A 21,738-nucleotide genomic window follows, 5' to 3' on the forward strand; every position below is an offset into this window, starting at 1 on the left:
TCCAAATCAATAATGTTAGATACCAGGGAAGGTAATGGATAGGGGATAAATCATTCTAGATCTATTTGATTTGATGCTCTCCTTTTAGCATCTATTTCTGCCACTGTCACAGACAGGCTAGATGGACCTCTGGTCTGACCCCATATGGCAATTCTTATGTTTTTCTGGAAGAATTTTCATTTTAAGAGAATTTGTAGAAAATTATGTTACCTTTTAGAGCTGTATTACATGCTACACTTTAAACTGCTCAAATGTTGATCACTGTTGTTGTTATGTCACATTTGAAGCAGTCTCACGTTCAGGCCAGTAGGGGCCTTGACGACTGAACAGTAGGAATCCTCCCACCTCCCGGCCCCTCCCAAATCTGGACTTCCCCCTGCCTCTCCACCCACTACCATTCTCCCTATCCCCACCCACCCTGGGACTCCCTCCTTGCCCCTCAGGTTCCCTCTGTGCTCTCCCCTGCCCCCCAGCCTTCACAGCTCACTCAGGCTCCCATGTCCCCTGACTTGCTTGTGATTACCCAGTCGAAAGAGTGGCAGCAACAGCAGTAGCAGCTAAGCAGCTGGGTTCCCCTTGCTGCCTGCTCCTCCGGCACTGTGCTGGCAGCCACAAGAAAGAGGACATAGGAGGGGGGATGTGGGGTGTTGGGAAGGCCGGGGACACTGGATCTGATCCAGGGGGGATAGGGAGGGCAGCTCAATCAGGGGCACGTGGAAGCAATGGGCTCAATATGTGTTAGTGGGAGACAGGGGTGGTGGAGTATTTATACCAATGTGTAGCCTAGAGTGGCCACAGGTTAGTGTAACACAAGCTGGGTAACAGAAATAAACCTGCCCTGGAGTGGCAGGGCACTAAGCTACCTAAAGGGTGCTTAAAACTAGTTTCAGGTGTTAATGTGTGGACAATCCAGGGGTAAAGAGTTCCAGGAGCTGCCCCAAATTACCATGTAACAAAGCCTTTAGTATGTAGAATAACTCACTTGATAGTAATATGAACTAGGGAGGCTTCCATTTCCAAGCAGCACTTAAGTAAGTGCATGACAAAGAAACGTTCTTGTAACTGTTTAAGAGCACTTTGATTTACAGCTCTAGATAGCAACCTCTTATGACCTAATTGAATAGAATAGCAAGTATGTGACCAAGCTCTATGTAACCTCAACTAAACATATTTCTTCATTTAAAAGAGTGTCAGTCTCAGAAATCTTCATTTGTTTTATTAAATAGGACAAATTTTCTATGAATAATTTTGCAGAGGTGAACTTGAATTGGATTAACTTTTGCAAGGCAGTTTACCAAAAGCCACCTGCTAATAACATTTATTCATACCTAATGTCTTTTACTTAATGAGGGGTGTAGGTTGTAGCCATGTTGGTCTAAGGACACAGGCAGAGAAGGTTCTTTGGGTGAATCTGATATCTTTTATTAGACCAAATTAAACAGTTGGAAAAAATTTTAAGCAAGCTTTCGGGTTTAAAAACCCTTCGATCATTTACTTAATGATCCTCTTACAGAGCCAGTAGGACTACGTGCAGTGTAAACAAGTACAATTCAGAATGAATTAAGGGGTCAGAGTCAACAATTCTGTACCACACAAATCGATTTTTTTTATAGGTTTAAAGTGCTTTGAATCAGTGTTTCATTTTAAAGTAGATTTCTATTGGTACAAAATGGACTGTTATAAAGAAAAATCACATGATAGAGTAGGGTGCCTGTACACATGCAGGGAGGCTGCTCCGAAGTGCTGTAATTAGAGCGTGTCAGAGCAGACATGATTAATCAAGTCTGCTGGAGTGTGCCAATTAGCATGCTCCAGCCAGCCCCCATATCTCATTTATCAGCATCTCCATGTTTCAAAATCATGATGAGGACACTTTAACTAAAACTCGCTTGATAAACTTCAGTTGAAGTATCCCTGTCACAGTACTTTTGAAGCACAGGGATGCTGATACATGAGACGTTGTGGGCACTTTAATTAGAGTGGCTCTCAGAACCAATTGAGAGATGCCAGCACATGTCGGCAACCCCTCCCCACACTCCCCCCCCAAAAAAACCCCCTTAGAAAACACAATGTCTCAAAAGTGAGTAGGATGCTTTCCGGAACTGGTAATCACTGGTAATCAGTGTTGAGGTCCACCTCCCTACCTGTTAAAAAACCCTTGAGAAATTAGTCCCTGCACAGATCCACAGATACAAGCAATGCGATCAGACTTTTCAGGGAATCTTTTATAACTGGATCCTGCACTTTTTCCAGGAAATAGTTCTACAAACTTCTAACTCTGGGGGCGTTTCACTGCTTTTCTGCTGCCCCCGGCTGCCACTCCCAGAAAAACAGATGCACCATGGCCAGAGAGAATAGATATTCATTTCTATCAGAAAAAGGGCCTCTCTGTAAATAATACCTGATGCAAACAAGAGTTTACACTTACAAAATTTGTAGAGGACAGTCACAGGGACCAGGAAAAAAATGGAGATACCCTACTCTATGAGCTGTCCACCCAGATCTTTCCTGCTATGTCTTGATGTTACTTGTTACACAGAGTGCAAGAGGCTGCCCTGGTCTTATTACAATTACCACCGATTGTGGTCCTGGCCTTCTGGGCTAATTGCATGGCTTCATACCTCCTCTATACCAAACCCTATGCCTCGCAGATGGCATCCTTACAGATGTTCTACCAATTGCCAATGCTACCCCTCTAGGGGCCTTCTGACCCCTCAGCCTCTCTCAGCCCCACTCCAGACCCCGAGACCTCTCAGTCTCTCTGTACAGCCCCTTCCTGGGGTGCCAGACATCTCAGTGTCTCTTCTGGCCCTTCTTTGGGTTCTCAGGAATTTAAGATTCACTGGAAAATAGAAAGAGAGAAATGAGGGGAAGGGGATTGGAGGGGAGCAAAAGAATGCACATGACTTTGTAGCCTTGTGGAACTTTCTCCCAGGACTGTTTCTATATTTTATGCAATGACTTTTTAAATATATGATACAGCGACAGTCCTGGAAACAAGGACCTGAAATGCCCCAACTTACTAGGGATACCTATACACATGCAGTGAGGCTGCTCCAACACACTAATTACAGCGTGTCAGAGCAGACTCAATTAATTGAGTCTACTGTAACGTGGTAATTACTGTGCTCCAGCATGCTGCAAAATGGCAATGGGGGTGCTTTATTTAAAGCCCCCCTGTCGCCATTTTTCAGTGTCGGTACATCGATACAAGTGATGCTCTGGGCTCCCCCATGCACTTCACTCCTGGAGCACATGTTTAAATTCCCTGCGAGACCACAAGGTGCCACCTCTCTCTTCAACCAGTTACAGGCATCTCTAAGGAAAGAGAAATTGGGTTTGAACCTCCATAGAAACAGGGACACAACTTGGGTATAATACACAAAATGGTATAATACAACATGGTATTGTACAATAAGTGAGATTCCCTATCTGCAGCATTTTAAGAGAAAGCTACAGTTACGAATGCGTTTTTGTGAGATGCCCAGTCCTCTTGGTGCGAGTTAGGCACACTCTGCAAACACCTACTTGATCATACCCTTTGTGGTGCCCGTTTGAGTCTCCATGTTAAGCACCTAAATCCTTTTTATTTAGTTCTAAATGCCTCCAAATTGATCAGATATCCTGCCTGGGCAGAGTTGGTTTATTTCAGGATATGGGCTCTCACAGGGAATAAGTTAACAGAAAGGTCCCTGATAGATAGTTTCATAGATGTTCAAGTAAAGGTGCGATTGGATCTGACATTGGATCCCAACAATTGCACTTCCTGCCATGATGCACCTGATCATCTGACAAGGGCTCTTGTCCACATGGTGCGCTCCCCGAGCTGGGAGTTCTGATCAGCTGAGAAGCCTTCCAGTTTCTGGAGCACACAAGAGTCTCAAAACCCTCCCATGTACTCCAGAGGATGGTCACAATGTTCAATTAAAGGCATGATAGGAACCAGTTACAAAATTATTACACACAACATATCTAATAACTTTGTAGCTTATTCCTAATTTTATCGCGCTGTGAATTGATTGAAGGTATGGTCACTACTTAAGACACAATTAACCAGTTAAGCACATCTTAAGTGTAACCTCTATCAGAAGCCAAAGAAAAATGGGAGGAAATACTGACAATCCTGATGGTGGTTCTCGAGATGAACAGGTACTTAGTTAACCTACTTTTGCTGGCAAACTTGGTCACTAGTTCATGTGGATGGATAACATCTTAAGAGATGTATAATTATTGCAAGACAAATCTTCTCTATAAACCTCACAAGGAGTGACCTAGAAAAGTGGGATGGTTCAAGGCTTTCAGTGACATGGTCATCTGAATATACACTGATTTGTTGTTCCTGACCTAAATTAAAAACAGAACACATTCTGATTACCTTGGAAAGTGACTGGGCAATTGGATAGTGGTGTTTTGTATTTTCTCTCCAAAACATTCAAGAGAACATTAATACAAGTAAGCAAAATAACAAATCATGAAAAATTAGTAAAAGGGCTTGCAACAATTTTACAACAACTTATTTTAATTAATATCATATATATTCTCACTGGACTAACACTGAAAATAGGGCATTATTAAAAGACTCATGGTTGATCTGATAAACTATATAATATAGTTTTTTGTAAAATCTGGCCCTCTCGGGTTTTACTGATTTATCAAATTAATCTTGCAGGATCTTCCTTTGGGTATAACAGTTTAAGAACCTTATTCATTACCTATCTGTATATCTATACTAACTACTTTATTTCCAATGGATATTTTTTAGAAAATTAACTCTTTCTGTTCTGGTTATTGAAATGCCACTATTTCAATTTATCTACAAGAATTCAAATGAATAAAACTAAAAATGTATTTGCTTTTTATACCTCTTCTCTTTTAAAGGCATTGTTACACTAACCATACCACTAAAATAGATTTCAGACCACATTCTTAGGATTGTGATGTTATTTTCACATAAAATCGTAAGGAAAAAAAGAACTTGTTTGCATTTTCTGCATAATCAGGAAGATTCAGTCTAATTAGGCTAATATACATTTAGATTTAGTCCCCTTCCTGTGACCTGCAGCTAAATAAAAGTAGGCAATTTTGGCTTAACTCAGAAATTTGAAAATGAACACGCACACACACAATTTGATGCTCAGCAAATGATAGGTTACAAATGAACCAAAAATTTTGATTTAACCTACTGTGGTTACAAAATTAAAAGCCCAGAATAAAAAAAAATGGCATTTTTTGTAACCATAAAAAAACTACCTACTAGTTTGTATTACATGAGCTCTCAAGTGACCCAAGCTCCATGCTTTCATATCTTGGTGAAGTCAGAGCCTGCTGTGGGTCAGCCTTCATCTTACTGACCTTTCGATGCTCTTGAAGATTTGTTGCTGAGGAACACTTCTTATTGCACACTGAGCACACCAGTTTCTTCCTAGAATTTCCTAAAACAGAAACAAAATACCACAAACATTTTAAAGAAATGCAAAGAAAGAACCCATATGTTTCCACTGAATGCATGATTTTTCACAAGTCATTCGACCAACACAAGAATGTTACTGTTATACCCCATCTTCAAGGGACTGGTTTACAGAAATTCTCTGTAGGTGTCTTGTAACTTATTTTTAATGAAAAATCAAACCTTAAAAAAAGAACCTTATAGAACTGAAGTATCACCTAATAGTAAATTTGTATGAAGTGTACTAAATAACTGTGCTATTCAGAAGGCAAAAACAACTGTCATCCTCAAAAAACATACTGTTAGAGCTTAAAAAGTCTGATTAATGAAATCTGTGGAGCAATGAGGAAAAAAGATCCCCATTGAGGCCAACACCAATATTTCCACTTAGGGGGCCCTGAAAGCTGCCAGTCTTCTACCTTATAGTAAAAAACAGCATGAAATTAATATTTTCCTAAATGAATAAGATTGGGAATTCGTATTAGCGCCTCATCATAAATACAAATAAAATCTATCATATATATTATAAACCAAGTTAAAGGTCAGAAACCACACACATTTTCTTTTCTTTTTACAATTGGTTTGAAAAGTGACAAAGCATTTAATTAGGTTATCTAAAATCTTCTACTTCTGTTGCCATGTTGTTAGTTTTGGAAAGGGGAAAATCCCTAACTGGATATCCTACTCGCCCATAAGTGTGTACAGTCTCAGCAAATCCCTCTCTACATGAATCAACGTTGCAATCCTTGGGACCCAGCACGGTTCAATAAACCTGGATATTATGATCTCCATTCACCAGCTAGAGCCCACTTCAGCTCACTCGCTGAAGCCACAAGGGATTCTAAATCTGGTGCACTTAATTTTGATTAAGGAGTGGTATGAATGGTATCAAATGATTGGTGATCCCATTCCAGTTTCAAATCCAAATGTACTGAACACATAAATAATACCATTACTTAAGCAAAATCCAAAGCTGTCTGTAAAGGTATTCTTATGCCAGTCTTCTGATCAATGCACAATGACTCAGCTAGCTAGGCATCATCATGGCCCTGGGGGTCCCAGTTTTGACCGACGTGTTCTCCTCTGACTCGGTGACAACTCCCCAAACTTGGTCATTTCCTTAGACTTTTATACCCTTTTACAGTCCTCTTCTGTATATTTCTTGTATGGTCATACTATAGATCCTCAACAATTAACTTCTACAGCAGTTATTTCCTCATCAATTTGTCACCCTCACCTTGTTTCTTTCTGAACTTACTTGTTCCCTACTGAGCTGTCTGTCACGGAGTAGGGCACAGGAGCAGCCGTGATCTCACTAGCGCCCCCCTGCCATATCAAGTAGGCAATCCAGCACCCTCTATTCTTGCCCGCCACATCTTGTTGGTTTATAGTTTTATATAGGAGGCTGCCTTTAGTCCACCTGGACACAGTGCTATAACTATCCGGGCTCCTACTCTCTATGGGGTGACCTGGTGCACCCCAGCCTTATGGGCTATGCGTGCCTCCTACCTCCCCTTTAGCACGCCCCAAGCTTCGCAGCTCTTCCGGACGTTATCTGGTCCCTTGCCTCTCTGCGCCCTGCCAGGCACCCTTGGGCTTGTCATGCAACCGGCACCTCTCTCTAGCGCCCCTGGGCTTGTCACGCAACCGGCGCCCCTTTTCTACCACCTCTGGGCTCGTCATGCAACCGGCGCCCCTTCCCTAGCGCCTCTGGGCTCATCACGCAACCGGCGCCCCTCTAGTCGTTAGCCCTCTCGGGCTTACTAATAGTACTTATTCCCGTTGGGCTCAGGCGGCCTGAGCCTTACCTGGCCCCTGTGACCCTTCGGGGTCCCACCCCTGCAGAGCCCTCTGGGACTCTGCCCAGTCCGCACCCCAACTGGGGTTTCTATCAATCAGATGTACCCCTCCTGGGGCTTCCTTCATGTGCGCCCTCCCTTGGGCTTCTCTCACATACACGCCCGCTCCTGCAGCTTCCCTCCACTTTTGCCGGGCTCTTTCTAATCACTGACTCACCCTCGCCGGGCTCGTCTCCCTAGCAACACCCACCCGGGGCTTCCACTCGTGTGGCCCCCTCTCTCTCGTGGCCAGATGCGAGCCGCCCTCAGGCTTCTTACTGGTGTGCCATCAGTGGGGCTCAGGTGGCCTAAGCTGTGCCTGGCCCCCTGCCCCTTTGCCGGGATCCTCTCCCCTGCTCGGGTCTCACAACTATCACCCGTCCAGGGATAGGGTCACTCCCCCCATCTGCTGCGCCGCCTCGGTGCCATACAACTGTGCCGTGCCTGGCATGACTGCCGCGCCCACACAGGGCACTAGGAACCCCCAAAATGCTGGGGAGCTCCTGTGAGGCCTCCTCGCACCCCTACAGCCTCACCCGGTCCTCCAGTTTTAACCATATCAAACAAGGAACACAAAACTAAGAGCCAACCGGCTGCAACACAACCACAAGCCTTCTGGCTATAACATCAAGTCCAGGCCCCATCTGGCTTTCCAGTAAAACCTCCTAGTCAGGGTTCTCTCCACCCTTGCCATGATGCAGCTACTCGTTCTATCAGTCTGCCCGACTCAGCTCGGCTCCACTGCAGAGCTCTTGCTCCTCCAGCTGCCAGAATGGAACTGCCAGCCAGGCTCCGGCCTGGGCTGTTTATAAGGGCCCGGCCCTGCCCCCTTCTGGTCACCTGACCAACATGGTTGCCCCAGCAACCAGCAGCTGAGCTGCCCTGGTGATTGGCAGCTGTTCTTAACCCTTTTCTAGGCACAAGGCACCTACGTGACCTTGTGACACTGTCCTTGGGTTTTGTTTTGCCTACAGCCTGTCTTCCTACATTCTACAGCTATCTACATCTTGTTTGGCCTACAGCAGTGGCTTACACTACCTCCATGCTCAGTTGCCTCTGTGTGCACTTCGCTTGTACCTTGTGATATCTGTCCAAGGGAAAAAATGGTATCAGTTATGCCAAGGCAGTTTTTCAGGCCACCACCATGGTTTCAAGTTTGTGTTAGCACTCCAACAGCTGTTTCATTACAAGGGCCAATTATTACAAACCTGGTTCTTTCTTTATAACCCGAGGCCTACACATGTGTTCTGCCATACATGTTCACATTACAATAAAAAGAAAAGTAGCAAAGCTAAGTAGGAGGAGGTAATAAATACTGTTCACCTGTTTAATGAAGCCTGGTCAGAAGTTAACACATCAGACTATTTCCAGTTCACGACTTTTCCAGCCATTCCAGTGCCCCATCTCCCCATGCTCTTAGTTTCCTGAGCATTATATATTTATAATTATTTTTCATATTTAGTTTTCTTTTCTCTTCAAGTTATTGTTTTCATTTAATTTTAACATAATTCAATATGATTTTCAACTGGATCTGATTTTAATTTGTCTTTCTTAAAAACTGTTAAACAAATATAATTGATATAATATATGCCCCTCTCATTTATTTAATTATTCTAGTTTTTTAAATAAGACTACATGCCCTGGACAGCATAACAATTTACCATACTTAACGCAAAGAGAAAATAAGATAAAAAAAATTTAAATTCAGAAACCTAACAAATTTAGACTCAAGTCCCAAAATTAAGGACTCCTCAAAATACCCTGGGAGTACCTCCCTTTTATTCCACAAGACCATCACTTCTCACACCACCACTAGCAGGAATGATGGTCATATATCATTGGGAAAAGCTAATGTCTCAAGTAATCAAAGTGCAAACTCTTTAGGATTTTACAGTATAAAATCAACACTAGAGTTTCCACTGAGAAACTTATTAGGAGCCAGCATAGCTCGTAGAATACTGCCTTAATGTGTTTCCACTCTGCAACTTCACTTAGAAAGCAGGCTGAAGACTTCAGTTGCGAACTTCCAAGTTACCCAAATGCAGGTCCATATTGAATATATACATCTAATCTGGTGGTAAAAAGGACCTGAATGATTGTGCCAAACTATACATACCGGACGAAAAAAGTAGCACTTATCTTGGCAGAGAGTCATTTAGTATCTCATGTCCTCAAATATTTGTTAGCCATTGATTGCAAAGATCTGAGAAAATGAAAAGCCTGTCTCTCTCACTGAATTACCAGTCTATGAGTCAAATTCTCACTTATAGATATAGTCATGAAAAGTTAATCAACCAATAGTAAATTTACCTCTGAATCATGGTCTAGTTTAAGAATGCTGCCATGGTTGTGTGGTAGTCTTTTGGTGACTTACAATGCATTTATAGCAAACCAGGCAGAACCTTCTGTCAAAATGCATGGGTAGCAATACGTTTGTGTTATATCCCACCAGAGTCAAATTCTTTTATCTGGGAATATCAAATATAGGATATCCAGTGTCTAAACCAAACTGCAGCTGAAGAGAGCTAGAGATTGAGGCATAACAACTTGGCAGCAGCAGAAACCTTCTCATCAGTGTCAGCTGGTGCTACAGGTTTGGGGGCTATTTGCATAACATGACTATTTCCAGACCAAACTGACATATATTGCCAATTTATCCCAGCCCTTTCTCTCTCTCTCTCACCCTCATGACATGCTATTTTTTTACTTTAATCTCTGGCTGATCTTAGTATGTTCCTTTACACTTTTTCCCCTCATTCATCTTTTGGATTCCTTACCTCTTCCCTTTCTAATTTACTTGGTTTAATGTTGTACCTTTTCACTTCCCTCATCATTTCTCTGTTTGTTATGCTCCCCTTATTCCTTAGTCTACTCTGCTCTTACTCCCTTCTAGGTCCACCTCACTATTTTTCCCATTCCAGCAGACCTTAGCATAGTTTTCCTTCCTGTACAAGTCTCTTTTTCCCACCCCAGTGTCATAGCAGAGCCACTGGCACAGCTGTTTTAGCACTCTTGGTGTTTAGGTCAGGTCCCAAAGGACTGGAAAAGGGCCAACATAGTCCCTATTTTCAAGAAAGGGAGGAAGGAGGATCTGGGTAACTACAGACCAGTTAGTCTTGCTTCTATCCTCAGGAAAACCTTTGAAAAAATTATTAAAGATCACATTTGTGGGAGTCCAGCAGGAAAAATAATGCTGAAGGGCAACCAGCATGAATTCATAGCAGGTAGATCCTGCCTGACTAACCTTGTTTCTTTTTATGACCAGGTCACAAAATGTTTAGAGGCAGGAATAGAGGTAGATGTCATCTACTTGGATTTTAAGAAAGCCTTCAATAAGGATCTCATTCTACTCTCACAGATAAACTGATTGGCTAGGTCATAGATGATTACATGGCCAGGTGGATGGTAAATTGGCTTAAAGGTCACACGTACAAAGTGGTGGTAGGTGGGTCAGTATCAGCCTGGAAAGATGTGGGCAGTGGAGTCCCAAAGGGCTCAGTCCTTAGACATGTACTGTTCAATGTCTTTGTCAGTTACTTGGATTAGGGTGTAGAAAGCACTCCTTCCAAATTCACAGATGATATCAAATTATGGGGTAAAGTTAACACACTAGAGGGTAGGGAAAAAATCCAGGTGGATCTGAACAGGTTGGAAAAGTGGGAGGAACAGAATAGGATGCAGTTCAACCAGAACAAGAGCCAGGTGCTGCACCTAGGGAGAAGGACTCACCAGAATGATTACAGGCTGGGGGAGGACCTTCTCAGCAGCACAGCAGTGGAAAGGAATCTTGGAGTCATTACTGACACCAAGATGAACATGAGTCATCAATGTGATGAAGCAAGCAATAAAACTAACCACAGTTGATCATGCATTAGCAGGTGCATAACAAACAGGCCCAGGGAGGTGCTACTTCCCCTCTATGCAGCACTGGTCAGGCGCAGTTGGAGTACTGCCTCCAGTTTTGGGCGCTGCACTTCAAGAGAGATGTGGACAATCTTGAAAGGGTTCAGAGGAGGGCCACTGGTATGGTTACGGGCCTGCAGACAAAGCTCTATGAATAGAGATTGAGGGACTTGGATCTCTTCAACCTCTGTAAGAGAAGGCTAAAGGTGATCTTTTGGCCACCTACAATTTCATCGGGGGGGCAGCAAGTAATAGGAGATGCCCTGTTTACCAGGGCATCCCTTGAAGAAACTAGGAACAATGGCCACAAACTGATGGAGAGCAGATTTAGGTTAAAAATCAGGAAGAACTTCTTTACAGTAAGGGTTGCCAGAATCTGAAATGGACTTCCCAGGGAGGTAGTGCTCTCCCCTACCTTGGGGGTTTTTAAGAAATGGCTAGGCATGCACCTGGCTGTGGTTGTCTGATCCCAGAGCTCTTTGCTGCCCAAGGCAGGGGGTCGGACTTGATGATCTGCTAAGATCCCTTTCAACCCAAACATGTAATAATCTATGAAACCCCTCTATATTTGGTCTGGTGATCTTTTTCCAGACCATTTCTTAGTCCAGTTGCAGCTCCAGGATGCTGATTTCTTTGCTATAACCAGGAAAAGAGAACACTTTGATCTCCCTGGGTAAAGACTGAAGCATCTAGCAAGGGAAGCTGTAGAAGTGTGGTTGATGGAGAGGCTGCCATGCAACACACTTGCAGGAAAATGAATGAGAATGGTGGCTGATGGCTTTTGGGATGATTCCCAGGGCTGTGAAATAAAGAAAATGTCATCCACGACATAAAATTGGACCTGTGACAAAACCCCCTGTAAACACTGGGTAATTACCCAATGTTCCTACATCCTTTATTCTTTGCATAGACTAAATCATAACCTATCCTATCCCCATTTGCTTTTTGATGGGAGAGAGAGAGAGAGACATGAACTAGGTGAATTTCAGCTTCCATCAACAACATACAATACAGAGGGGCAAATAGAAAGAAATTGTTACATAAATATGAAATATACAATTATTTTCCAATTAATGGTGACTATAAAGGGACTATTTTACTATTTACTATTTTATCTAAATACTTATTAAGACAGATATATTTTAATCAGTGCATGAAAATATATAACTGCATTCTGCTTAAACATGGTGAAAGGACTTCAAATCTAAAATGGTCCAACAGCAGTGTTTGAATAGAGTATTAGATAAAACATGGGGACTATATTGAACAAAACATGACTTAATCTTTCATATTTCAAGCTGCAAAGCTAAAGTAAGTTTAGTCGAGATAAAACTAAAGTAGTTAGCTAGAAAATAGAGACTGTATATGTCTTATGCACGTCCCACAAATTTATGATTAAGGAGGAACATCTACAGAGCAGTATTATTTTTCAGGCCTTCTTTCTTACTCTATAATATTACCACAGTGCTGTTGCTAATGCTGACAGCAAAAATAGGCACAACATGCTGTGGAAAGAATAAAAAGTTAACAACAAGATCTAAACATCAATGTGGAAGATTTAACTATAAATCAATTTACTCTCTCTTCTTTTTTTACCTCTTTCCATCATTGTTGATAGGGGAATAGTCTAAGAGTTGCTCATGTGCACACAGCAAATTGTGAATATTTGTACAGGTAAATGTGATCGAAAACCAGTCTGGACCTATAACAGAACATGGCTGGCATGCAAAACAGGTTTACACCATAGCAGAACAGAAGTTCAGTGCACAGACTGGTTTAAAAATGGTGGAGTACAGTCTAAGACTTGCCCCCTATATCCAAGGGCAAATGTGTATCCTGTCCACTACCAATCTAAACTATGCTGCTTACAGAAAACTGTGCAACTTAGATTGATTCCATCTCAGGTTTTTTGAATGTCTTAGTTTTTATTTCTAAGGCATTTTCTCTAAATGACCTGTTATTTTTAGCTATGTTCTGAACCCTTTTCATTTTTTCAGTGTCTTTTTAGAATGTGGACCCCAGAATGGGATACACTAATTGTAATGGTCTCACCAATTCCTTATAAGTCACCTTTCCATTCCTCCTTCCTAATATATTCAGGGACTAAATTTAACTCATTTTTCAGCTGCACTATACTGGAAAGCCCCATTCAATTACTGATTCATTATGATCCCTAAATCATTTTCAGAGCCCCAGTTTTCAGGGATGCACCACCCTCCATGCAGGGGGCTTGTCCTACATTCTTTCTTCTAAAAAGTCCTTGCATTTGGCTGTTTAAAAAAAGCATTTTGTTTGAATTGATCCAGCTTACCAAGCAATCCAGGTCATTCTGTATGATTGCTTTGGCTTTAGAATTATTTAGCACTTCACTAATCTTTGTAATATATTTTATCACCAGCAATTTCATTATTTAATTCTAGGTCAGCATAAGAAATCTGAATAATGTGTGGCTTAGAAACAATCCCTACAGAATCGCCTTTCAACACACACATTCTATGATTCTCATTTAACAGTTCGTTTTTGAGGTTTGGGTAATTTTTAACCCATTTAATGTAGAATATTGTATAATGATACTTTTTAAAGCACGGTACTATTTAGTACCTTGCAGTACTAAATCAAACAAAAGTATATCACCTCTACAGGGCAACCTTAAGGCACAACCTTGCATTCATTTCCATCACTAGAAATGTTTCTGGGAGGGGGAACAGTACAGACATTCATCCTGCAACAGCCTTCTTTCTCCTGATCCTCATGCCTTCATAAGACCAGGGTGATCATGGTTTGGAGAAAGCATGGGGAGTATTGGCTGCTCCAGTCCTCCCATTCTGGGGAGGACTGAAGCACTTCCACAAATCCCCTACCTGCTCCTTAGACAGGGGACCATACTGGGAGGAGAGTGTAAGAGTGTTCACAAGAGAGACTGTCCAAAGTCAGCCCTGGAAGATCTTCTCCCTGAAGGAATTTGTTTCCTCAGAGAGAAACCGAGTGAATGCTTGTACATGTGTCATTTTTACTGGAAGAACCATGATTCTCATATCAGAAATGTAATGCCTGTGCACAGCCTTCATCAACAAAACTTATAATGACACTATAAATAAAATCAAGTGCATCTGACAAAACCTGCTTCCCATAAGGCTGTGTTGACTGGTGTTGATTATCTTATCCTTTGATTCTTTACCATATGACTCAAGTATCAGTTTTCCATTATTATTATTTCCATTATTTTCCTATTATTTTTCAATTTATTAGTTAAGTCAGAGTAATCAGCTGCTAATCACGGGGCCACCCCATTTGCTTTCTTTGGATATTGGCATAACATTAGCATTCTGCTGGTGCTTTAGAATTTCTCTGGTATTTATTAATTCACCCAAATTATTCAAACTTAGCATCAGAAGGCAGGAAGTTATTAACTATGCTTGCTTTTTAAAGAAAAAATCTATCTTGGGTAGATCTGAGATGTATTTTTTGATGTAGAAACAGCAAAAAATCCTCATGTGATACAAATACATCATCCCACTTTTCCAAAAATGAAACAAAACAAACAAACAAAAACAAAGTGAACAAGTCTGCCTTTTCTGCGTCATCAGCATCATCACAACCATCTCTATGTAATATGCCTATGTGGTTATAAGGATTCCCTGTGTTCCTGATATACTTAGCTATATCCACAGCCTCAGAAGAAGTGAGAAAGTTAAATTAGTTTGATCTAAATTGAAATATAATAGAAATAAGATAAGTAGCATATTTACTCAAATATACGAAGGCCCCGAATCTAAACTGACCCCCCACCTCCCAGTAATTGGATTCTATATAGAAAATGTATATATTTGTAATATTTTCCAGGTATAGAATTTAATTGAGTTTCCTTGGACTTGTCCCTCTTTCACTGATACTGATACAGCAGGGAAAATAAATCCAAGGGTCAGATGGCCCCTTTGCCCCCACCAAATTCTTCCCTTTTCTCTCCTTCTTACTTTCAGACCTGTACATGGAAGCAGGGCTATCGCACTGAGGGGGGAGGGGGGGCGGGCATGAATCCAGGCAACTGTCCCAGGCCTAGCACTTTGAGATGCCCTGCAGACAGTGTCATACAGACCCTGCCACGCACTGCCAGCTCCGGCTGCTCACCCACTCCCCCCACCCCATGCTGCGCTCTGGCCACTCACCACCCTCCGGCCCTGCACAGGCTGATATGCCGTGGGCCCCACACACCCCTAGGGATGGCTCTGTGTGGAAGTGAGAAGCAAATTCGAAAAAAAAACTGACCTTGAAATAAACATACCTGTAGTAATGTGCCCTACAGGTAGGCATAGACTTAGTTCATCCAGAATGGATGCATTTTACTTTTTTTGGAAACTACTGCAAGTTTTACCACACTTCTAAGCAGCACTTCTGTACCTACTTATATATAGAACAAATTATGCATGACATTAGTCCAAAGCCAAAAGGTTCATGATTTACCGTATAGGCCACTGGACTGGGTTCCAGCAGAGATAACAGTGTTTAAAGTTATGGTGAATCCACAGCTCAGCAGTGCTCTGTATGTGTGTACTCCAGATACCACCCACAAAGGATCCATATGCTAATTAGCTCCCCATTCATGGCTGAAACCAGGTAGCCCTGTCATGAGTTATGGGATCTTCCAAAAATTTACAGGAAGATGAGGTACAGGGCAACCTGGTTTGGCTCCACCTCATGTAGGGTGGGGCGACACTAATCATATGTGATAGGGTGAGAGAGGGAGCAACAGAGGGATTCTCGGTAAACTGTCTGGGGCCCTGGTTGGTGGTGTTTGCCAGATATTTAGGGCTGGTGAAGGAAAAATGAATCACTGGGGGGGAAGGAGGGGGAGAAAGAAAGTTGCAGTAAAACTATGGGAGTCAAGAGGAAGTCAAAATGTATACAGTGCAGTGAATCACCATGGAAAAAAGAGTCAGCACTGAGAGCAATGGGCACTACCTTCTATCTTATTCAGATGGGTTATAGCAACCTACCCTTTGGTAGTTCCCATCAGCACTTTGGCACTAGGGAAGGGCGCTGGAGCTTGCTCTGGCCTCGCCAAGTGCTGCCCTGGTACTACAGTACCTCTGGGCCTGGTGTTCATTTCCTCCTGGGCCACAAACACACACGGTTCCCATCAGTACATTTGTGCCATGTGGGCTATGTGTATTGTTGGTTTTACTAAGCTAATGCTGCCTTTAGCAACAGTTTAATTCTAGACAAAGTATTTAATGAGGTTTCCTTGTATGCAAATGTGAGAAAAGGGCTTTTTCCCAGGGGAAACCTCATCTTATATTCAAGTAAATATTGCAACTAAATGGAAGTAAATAAGTAAATGGAAATATAGTAGGACTACCAATGAATCAGTTTAAAATAAAATAAAAAATAGTTCTTACTTTAGTTGGTGAATTAGAATGATATAATCAGTCATTTCTTACCAGTGTGAACATTGTCCTTGTGCTTTTTTAGAGCATCTTTACTCTTGAACCTCTTTCCGCAACTATCAGCCTTGCATATGAATCTGGCATCCCCTCTGCAAGCCTCTTTGTGCTGCTCATAACTACATTGGGTAACCAGCAAAGAAAAAATAAAATATGAAGAAATACCAACAAACTTGACTGTAAGCAACTGTTTGCTCTGAGCTTAACACATGCCATATAGCAGATTTCCACACCTCTTCATGCATTACTTACAGCGGGTAGGAATGAAAGCATCTGACTTCGTTCACTGTTAAGATTCACATAAACTAACAAGCTTGCAAGCTAACATGCAAAGGGAAGCCAGCAATGATATGATAGCAGTCCAGTAATTCAGACACAAAACCTCAGTTCTGAGCTGAAGGAGGTATTGCACACAGAACACTGAAAACTTCTTGAAGAGTCGCCTGGATTGACATTCTCTGTGCACTGGAGAACACTAGGAGAAAAGATAAAATAAATGACAAACATCCTATAAAGAACAATTTGACTCTGCCAATTACAAAATATAGGCCTGAGCCTACAGATATGTATTACTGAGTATTTTTACTTATGTATATAGAATGAGTTCATGGGACTACTCTATTATATAAGTATTTGCAGTTTGGAGCTATAGTAAATTGTTGAAATGTATTCTCTGTTACAAATATTTTATTTTGCAAGATTCTGCAAGAATCCAGCATCCCCACTGTATGCATTCTTAATTAGATACATTTTGCAAGATTTTTTAATAAATTTAGCTAGCAGCCAATCACAAAACAATCTCTAAATTAGGATTAAAAAAAAGAGAGAAAAGGGTTTTGCTTCCATTCACTTAACTGCCTCTACAAAAAGCAATTTCAAGAAATCACATTTTTCATAAGCACTTAATAGTATTTACTTACAAGTAAGAGATAACAGTTTTAGAGATGATTATGATTTTACTTAAATGAATATGTCTACATAGTGCTATGTAGTATTATTGTGCTCTTATCCAGTAGTCAGATTAAATGCAGTATTCTCTGTAACTAAACATACATTAAAAAGCGATTCATTCATTTAATCTATATTTTAATTTAGATAGTAGCATCAGATATAAGTACTAAAATACAGAACAGTATCTATTAAATATTCATAAAAATAAAGTATGCTGCATATGACTTTAATGACAAAATCTGATATTATTTTTCCATTTCAGCCTTCCTAAAGTCACAAATGATTAAGCATTAATGATCCTTTTTCATTCCAGCCAGGATCTCCAAAAAATACAGCAACTCAACACATTCAAAAATTAACGTATTGAGTAAAGTATGAAAGATTAATTCAATCCCTAAGGGCAGAAAACAGCTCACCTTTTAAATCACAATACTATTAGAAAAGAGGCATGGACTTTGTAGGCACTTGAACAAGAAATTAATTATATGGACTAAGGCAAATTACTGATTTAAAAAGTTATAGAAAACTTTCTTATTCGTACGCACTGTCTTTGTAAAGCTTGTTTAACTGGGAATTTCTTTCCACAGTTCCTGCACTTGAATTCTTTCTCTTCACTGGGCTTTTGATGCAAAGTCTGAAGATGCTCAGCTAGAATCTCCTGGCTGGCAAAACTGGATTCACAATTTGGGCATGCGTGGTCCTCTTTACAGCTCAAAGAATCTATATGATTGGAAAGAAAAATAGAAGAGAAATAATTTCCAGTAACTGATATTTCTGCTTAATTTAAAATAAGGTTCTACTCTGAAAAGGTACTATGTTAAATGCCATAATCAGATTCACACTTTTTGTCCCTGAGGACAATTAACAAACTCCAAGTTAATTTAAATTGTTGCCTAGAGTGGAAAGACAACCAGCTCTCCCAGAGTGCCTGCTGCAATTGATGTAATGTGATGGGGAAGCTATTAATAACATATTAGTATTAATAACGTACCAGGGGTACACTGGTATAGGAGTGGATCCTGGTAGTGTCTAAATTGGTGGTGGTTTAACTGTAATTTTTCCCAGAGTAACAACTCCAGATTGTAAAAAGTTGCACCACTATAGGGCTATACACCATAGATCTGTTCCCCATTTAAACCAGTGTAGAGGTGGGTTCAAGGGTATAAAAATGTTGCATGTCCAGGCCTTCAGCCTGGATCAATCATTCCAAATATATTCACATATAACACGATACTTTTTCATAGGCCAGTACTACAAGCAAACTGAATTGTTTCCTTCATAGTTCATCATCATATCAATTAAGGTTCTTCAGCTAAAAATCTGACCACATTTATATTTAAGTAATCTCATCTCTCTTCAGTATAGTTGCACATGTATGCAGAATTTGTTCAAAATGCACCAAGAATGAGATACAGCTCACTTTGCTGCGGCAGAATTGGCATTGCCACAGTAGCAGAAAAACAAACTAATTTGCTCCCGAATTTACCAATGTTGACTCAGTGCTCCTTATGAAAAAAATTTCAGCAGTATATCATTGTGAAATGGTAGTTTTCTATTCTCTTTGCCTGATGGTAGTGAGAAAGAAAGGTACAGCAGGGAGGGTAGAGATGAGAGACAACATGGTAGTAGGCAATTGTCGATCCTTTGGATCACAGTGTATACATAAGTGGTCTAGTCAGATGCCTGATGAATCCATCTGTGGCTCACATACGCAATTCAAGGGCGACAGTTTGTTAAGTTTCACAGATCCATATGTTGTCTAGATGGACTCCAAATTTGCAGCATGCTGCTTTATCTTCTCTCACTTTGCTTCAATCTTCTAGATCAAAGCTGCTTCATGTTGAGCTGCACTCAGTGCCAGATGTTCCCTCTAGGTCAGACAGGATTCTGCTCCTCTCAGCTTTCTACACTGATGTTGAATGACTTCATATCATTTTTGTACACATCGTGGTACCATCATGGAGGGTGACCCCACTTTCTAGACCCATCTCAAATCTCGCAATTTGCAATATGCAATATTCTTGGAGAAAAGGTCTTCCTCCCATTCTCATGACATGGTCAATCCATCGCAACCGCCTCCTCTTGATAGTGGTCTCTAAGGGTCAGCCATGCATGCTTCAGTACCTCTGTGTTTGGCATTTTGTCTTCCCTCTTTATTTTCAGGATCTTGAGCAGAGATCTCATGTGGAAGCTGTTCAGTCTCCCAATAAGCCTAGCATATGTAGTCCACATTTCTGAACCATAAAGCAGGGATGACAGCTCAGAAGTCTGTTAGATTTGCATCTTCATGTCAGCTGATAGTTTGCTGTTATTCCACACGTTTCTGTAATAGCTTGAAGTTCTTAGCTGCTTTCCTGATTCTGATAGTCAGTTCAGACTGAAGGTCAAGATTCCTGTTGATTGTAGAACCCCAAACTGTCAATGACACCAAGAGATTTATCCTCCAGAGTGACATCAGGTATTGGTTCTTTCACCCTTTGGTACATGATCACAGTCTTTTTTACACTAATTGCCATCTCAAAGCTCTTGCATGATTCAGAAACTCTGCCCAAGAGATGTTGCTGGGAAGATTCACTGTGGGCAACCAAGGCCATGTCATCTGCAAACAGGAAGTCTCTCAGAAGTAGTTCTTCACCTTGGTTTTTGCTCTAAATCTTGCAACGCTGAGCAGCCTCTATCTAGTCTGGTTCAAAGATAAATGCTATCATTGCTGCCTTTGAATGCATGAAGAAGCAGGAATGAAAAATATATATTAAAGAACATGGGGGCTAAGACACACCCCTGTTTAACCCCACTGCTGATGTCAAAGGTGTTTAATTCTTTGTTTTCATACACTACAGTTGCCTTCATACCTTGATGTAATGAGCAAATGATGTTCCACAGCCTGGGGGGACAACCCAGCTTCTTCAGCACAGTAAAAAGGCCCTGTCTGTTGATGGTATCAAAGGTTTTCATTAAATCAATGAAGGTTATGTACAGTGGTATTCATTTTTCTCTACACTTCTCTTGCAGTTGCTTGACAGAAAATATCATATCAATGGTGGAGCATCCTGAGCGAAAAATCACATTGACTTCCAGGATGGATTCCTTCACCTAGAGATCGCAGCCTACGGAGCATGATGCTTGTCTCAGTCATTTCTATCCCCTTTGTTTTTGTATAAATGTACAAACCAAGCATCTCTGAAACTTTGTGGTACCACTTCCTCTTTCCAATAGAGCAGTATAACTTCAGGAAGCTTTCAAAGTAATTTCATTGTTGGCATGTGTAGATTTCCATAGGCAAACAGTCATTTCCAGATACCTTGTTCTCAGGAATCGATTTAATGCCTTCTGCAAATTTTCTAATGTAGGCTCATTGTCTAAATCCATCATAACTTCAAACTGTGGCAATCCTACAAGCTCTTTGTGTTTGATTTCAGTCTCAATGGAGTATAATTCCATAGTGTTCAATCCAACACTAAGGTTGTTTTTGTGCATCAGTAATGACATTTCTGTTTAAGTCTTTCAGAGGAGGAGCTGTTTTCTTCTTGACTTGACCAACTGCTCATTTGATGCCTTCATACATTCAACAGCTAAAACCTGCATCAGGTTTTCTGAATATCATCATCAGAGTTTCAAGCCATAAAATAACTTGGGCACATCTCTAAGCCTCCTTTTGCATTTCTCTTTGAGCCTTTCTCAGATTGTTTAGGTTATGGTATTAGAAGATTTCTTATAGGTGGTTAGCACTGTCCTTTTGTTCTCAACAGTGGTTGAAGGGTTTGAGAATGCTCTCCAAACTAGTCTGCATTTTTCTTGTATTTCTTCCAAACACTGTTATAGCAGCATGGTACACGTAAGTTTTTAGGCTTCATCAAGCTTTGGTGGTTGTGTTAAGTGAAGTTGCTTTCACAATTTCTTCATTAAACAGTTGACTAGACAGAAAAATGCAAAGTCTGCATTTTTCTGTCTTTAGTTTGGCTGATGTTTATCTGAGGATGCCTGGTAGTTTTTCTATGGTGGATCTTTTTTAAATTGATTCTGACTTTACTGCAGACATGGTCAATGTTACAGTCAGCACTGTGATAAGACCATATACGCACGATTACTTCCAGGTGGCTGCACCTGGTCAGTACTAGAGCTAATTGATGACAGTGCCCTGAGCTTGGATGTTTCTGAA

At 41.1% G+C, this 21,738-nt stretch overlaps 1 protein-coding gene across 2 annotated transcripts in view; it reads right to left on the minus strand.

Annotated features, from left to right (window-relative positions):
* The window catches only part of PRDM5 (PR/SET domain 5), a 208,402-nt gene that overhangs the window by 111,355 nt on the left and 75,309 nt on the right, over window positions 1-21,738 (minus strand). For both annotated transcript variants that reach the window (XM_019522042.1, XM_019522041.1), the window contains exons 5-8: window positions 18,125-18,299; window positions 17,011-17,103; window positions 16,626-16,747; window positions 5,353-5,432 (exon numbers count right to left, since the gene is read on the minus strand). In XM_019522042.1, coding sequence (XP_019377587.1) covers window positions 5,353-5,432; window positions 16,626-16,747; window positions 17,011-17,103; window positions 18,125-18,299 — 470 coding nt within the window. The remainder of the gene's footprint in view (window positions 1-5,352; window positions 5,433-16,625; window positions 16,748-17,010; window positions 17,104-18,124; window positions 18,300-21,738) is intronic.

The sequence above is a fragment of the Gavialis gangeticus genome, unplaced genomic scaffold (genome assembly GCF_001723915.1).
Source record: "Gavialis gangeticus isolate Ggan-Ray unplaced genomic scaffold, GavGan_comp1, whole genome shotgun sequence".
Classification (NCBI taxonomy): domain Eukaryota; kingdom Metazoa; phylum Chordata; order Crocodylia; family Gavialidae; genus Gavialis; species Gavialis gangeticus.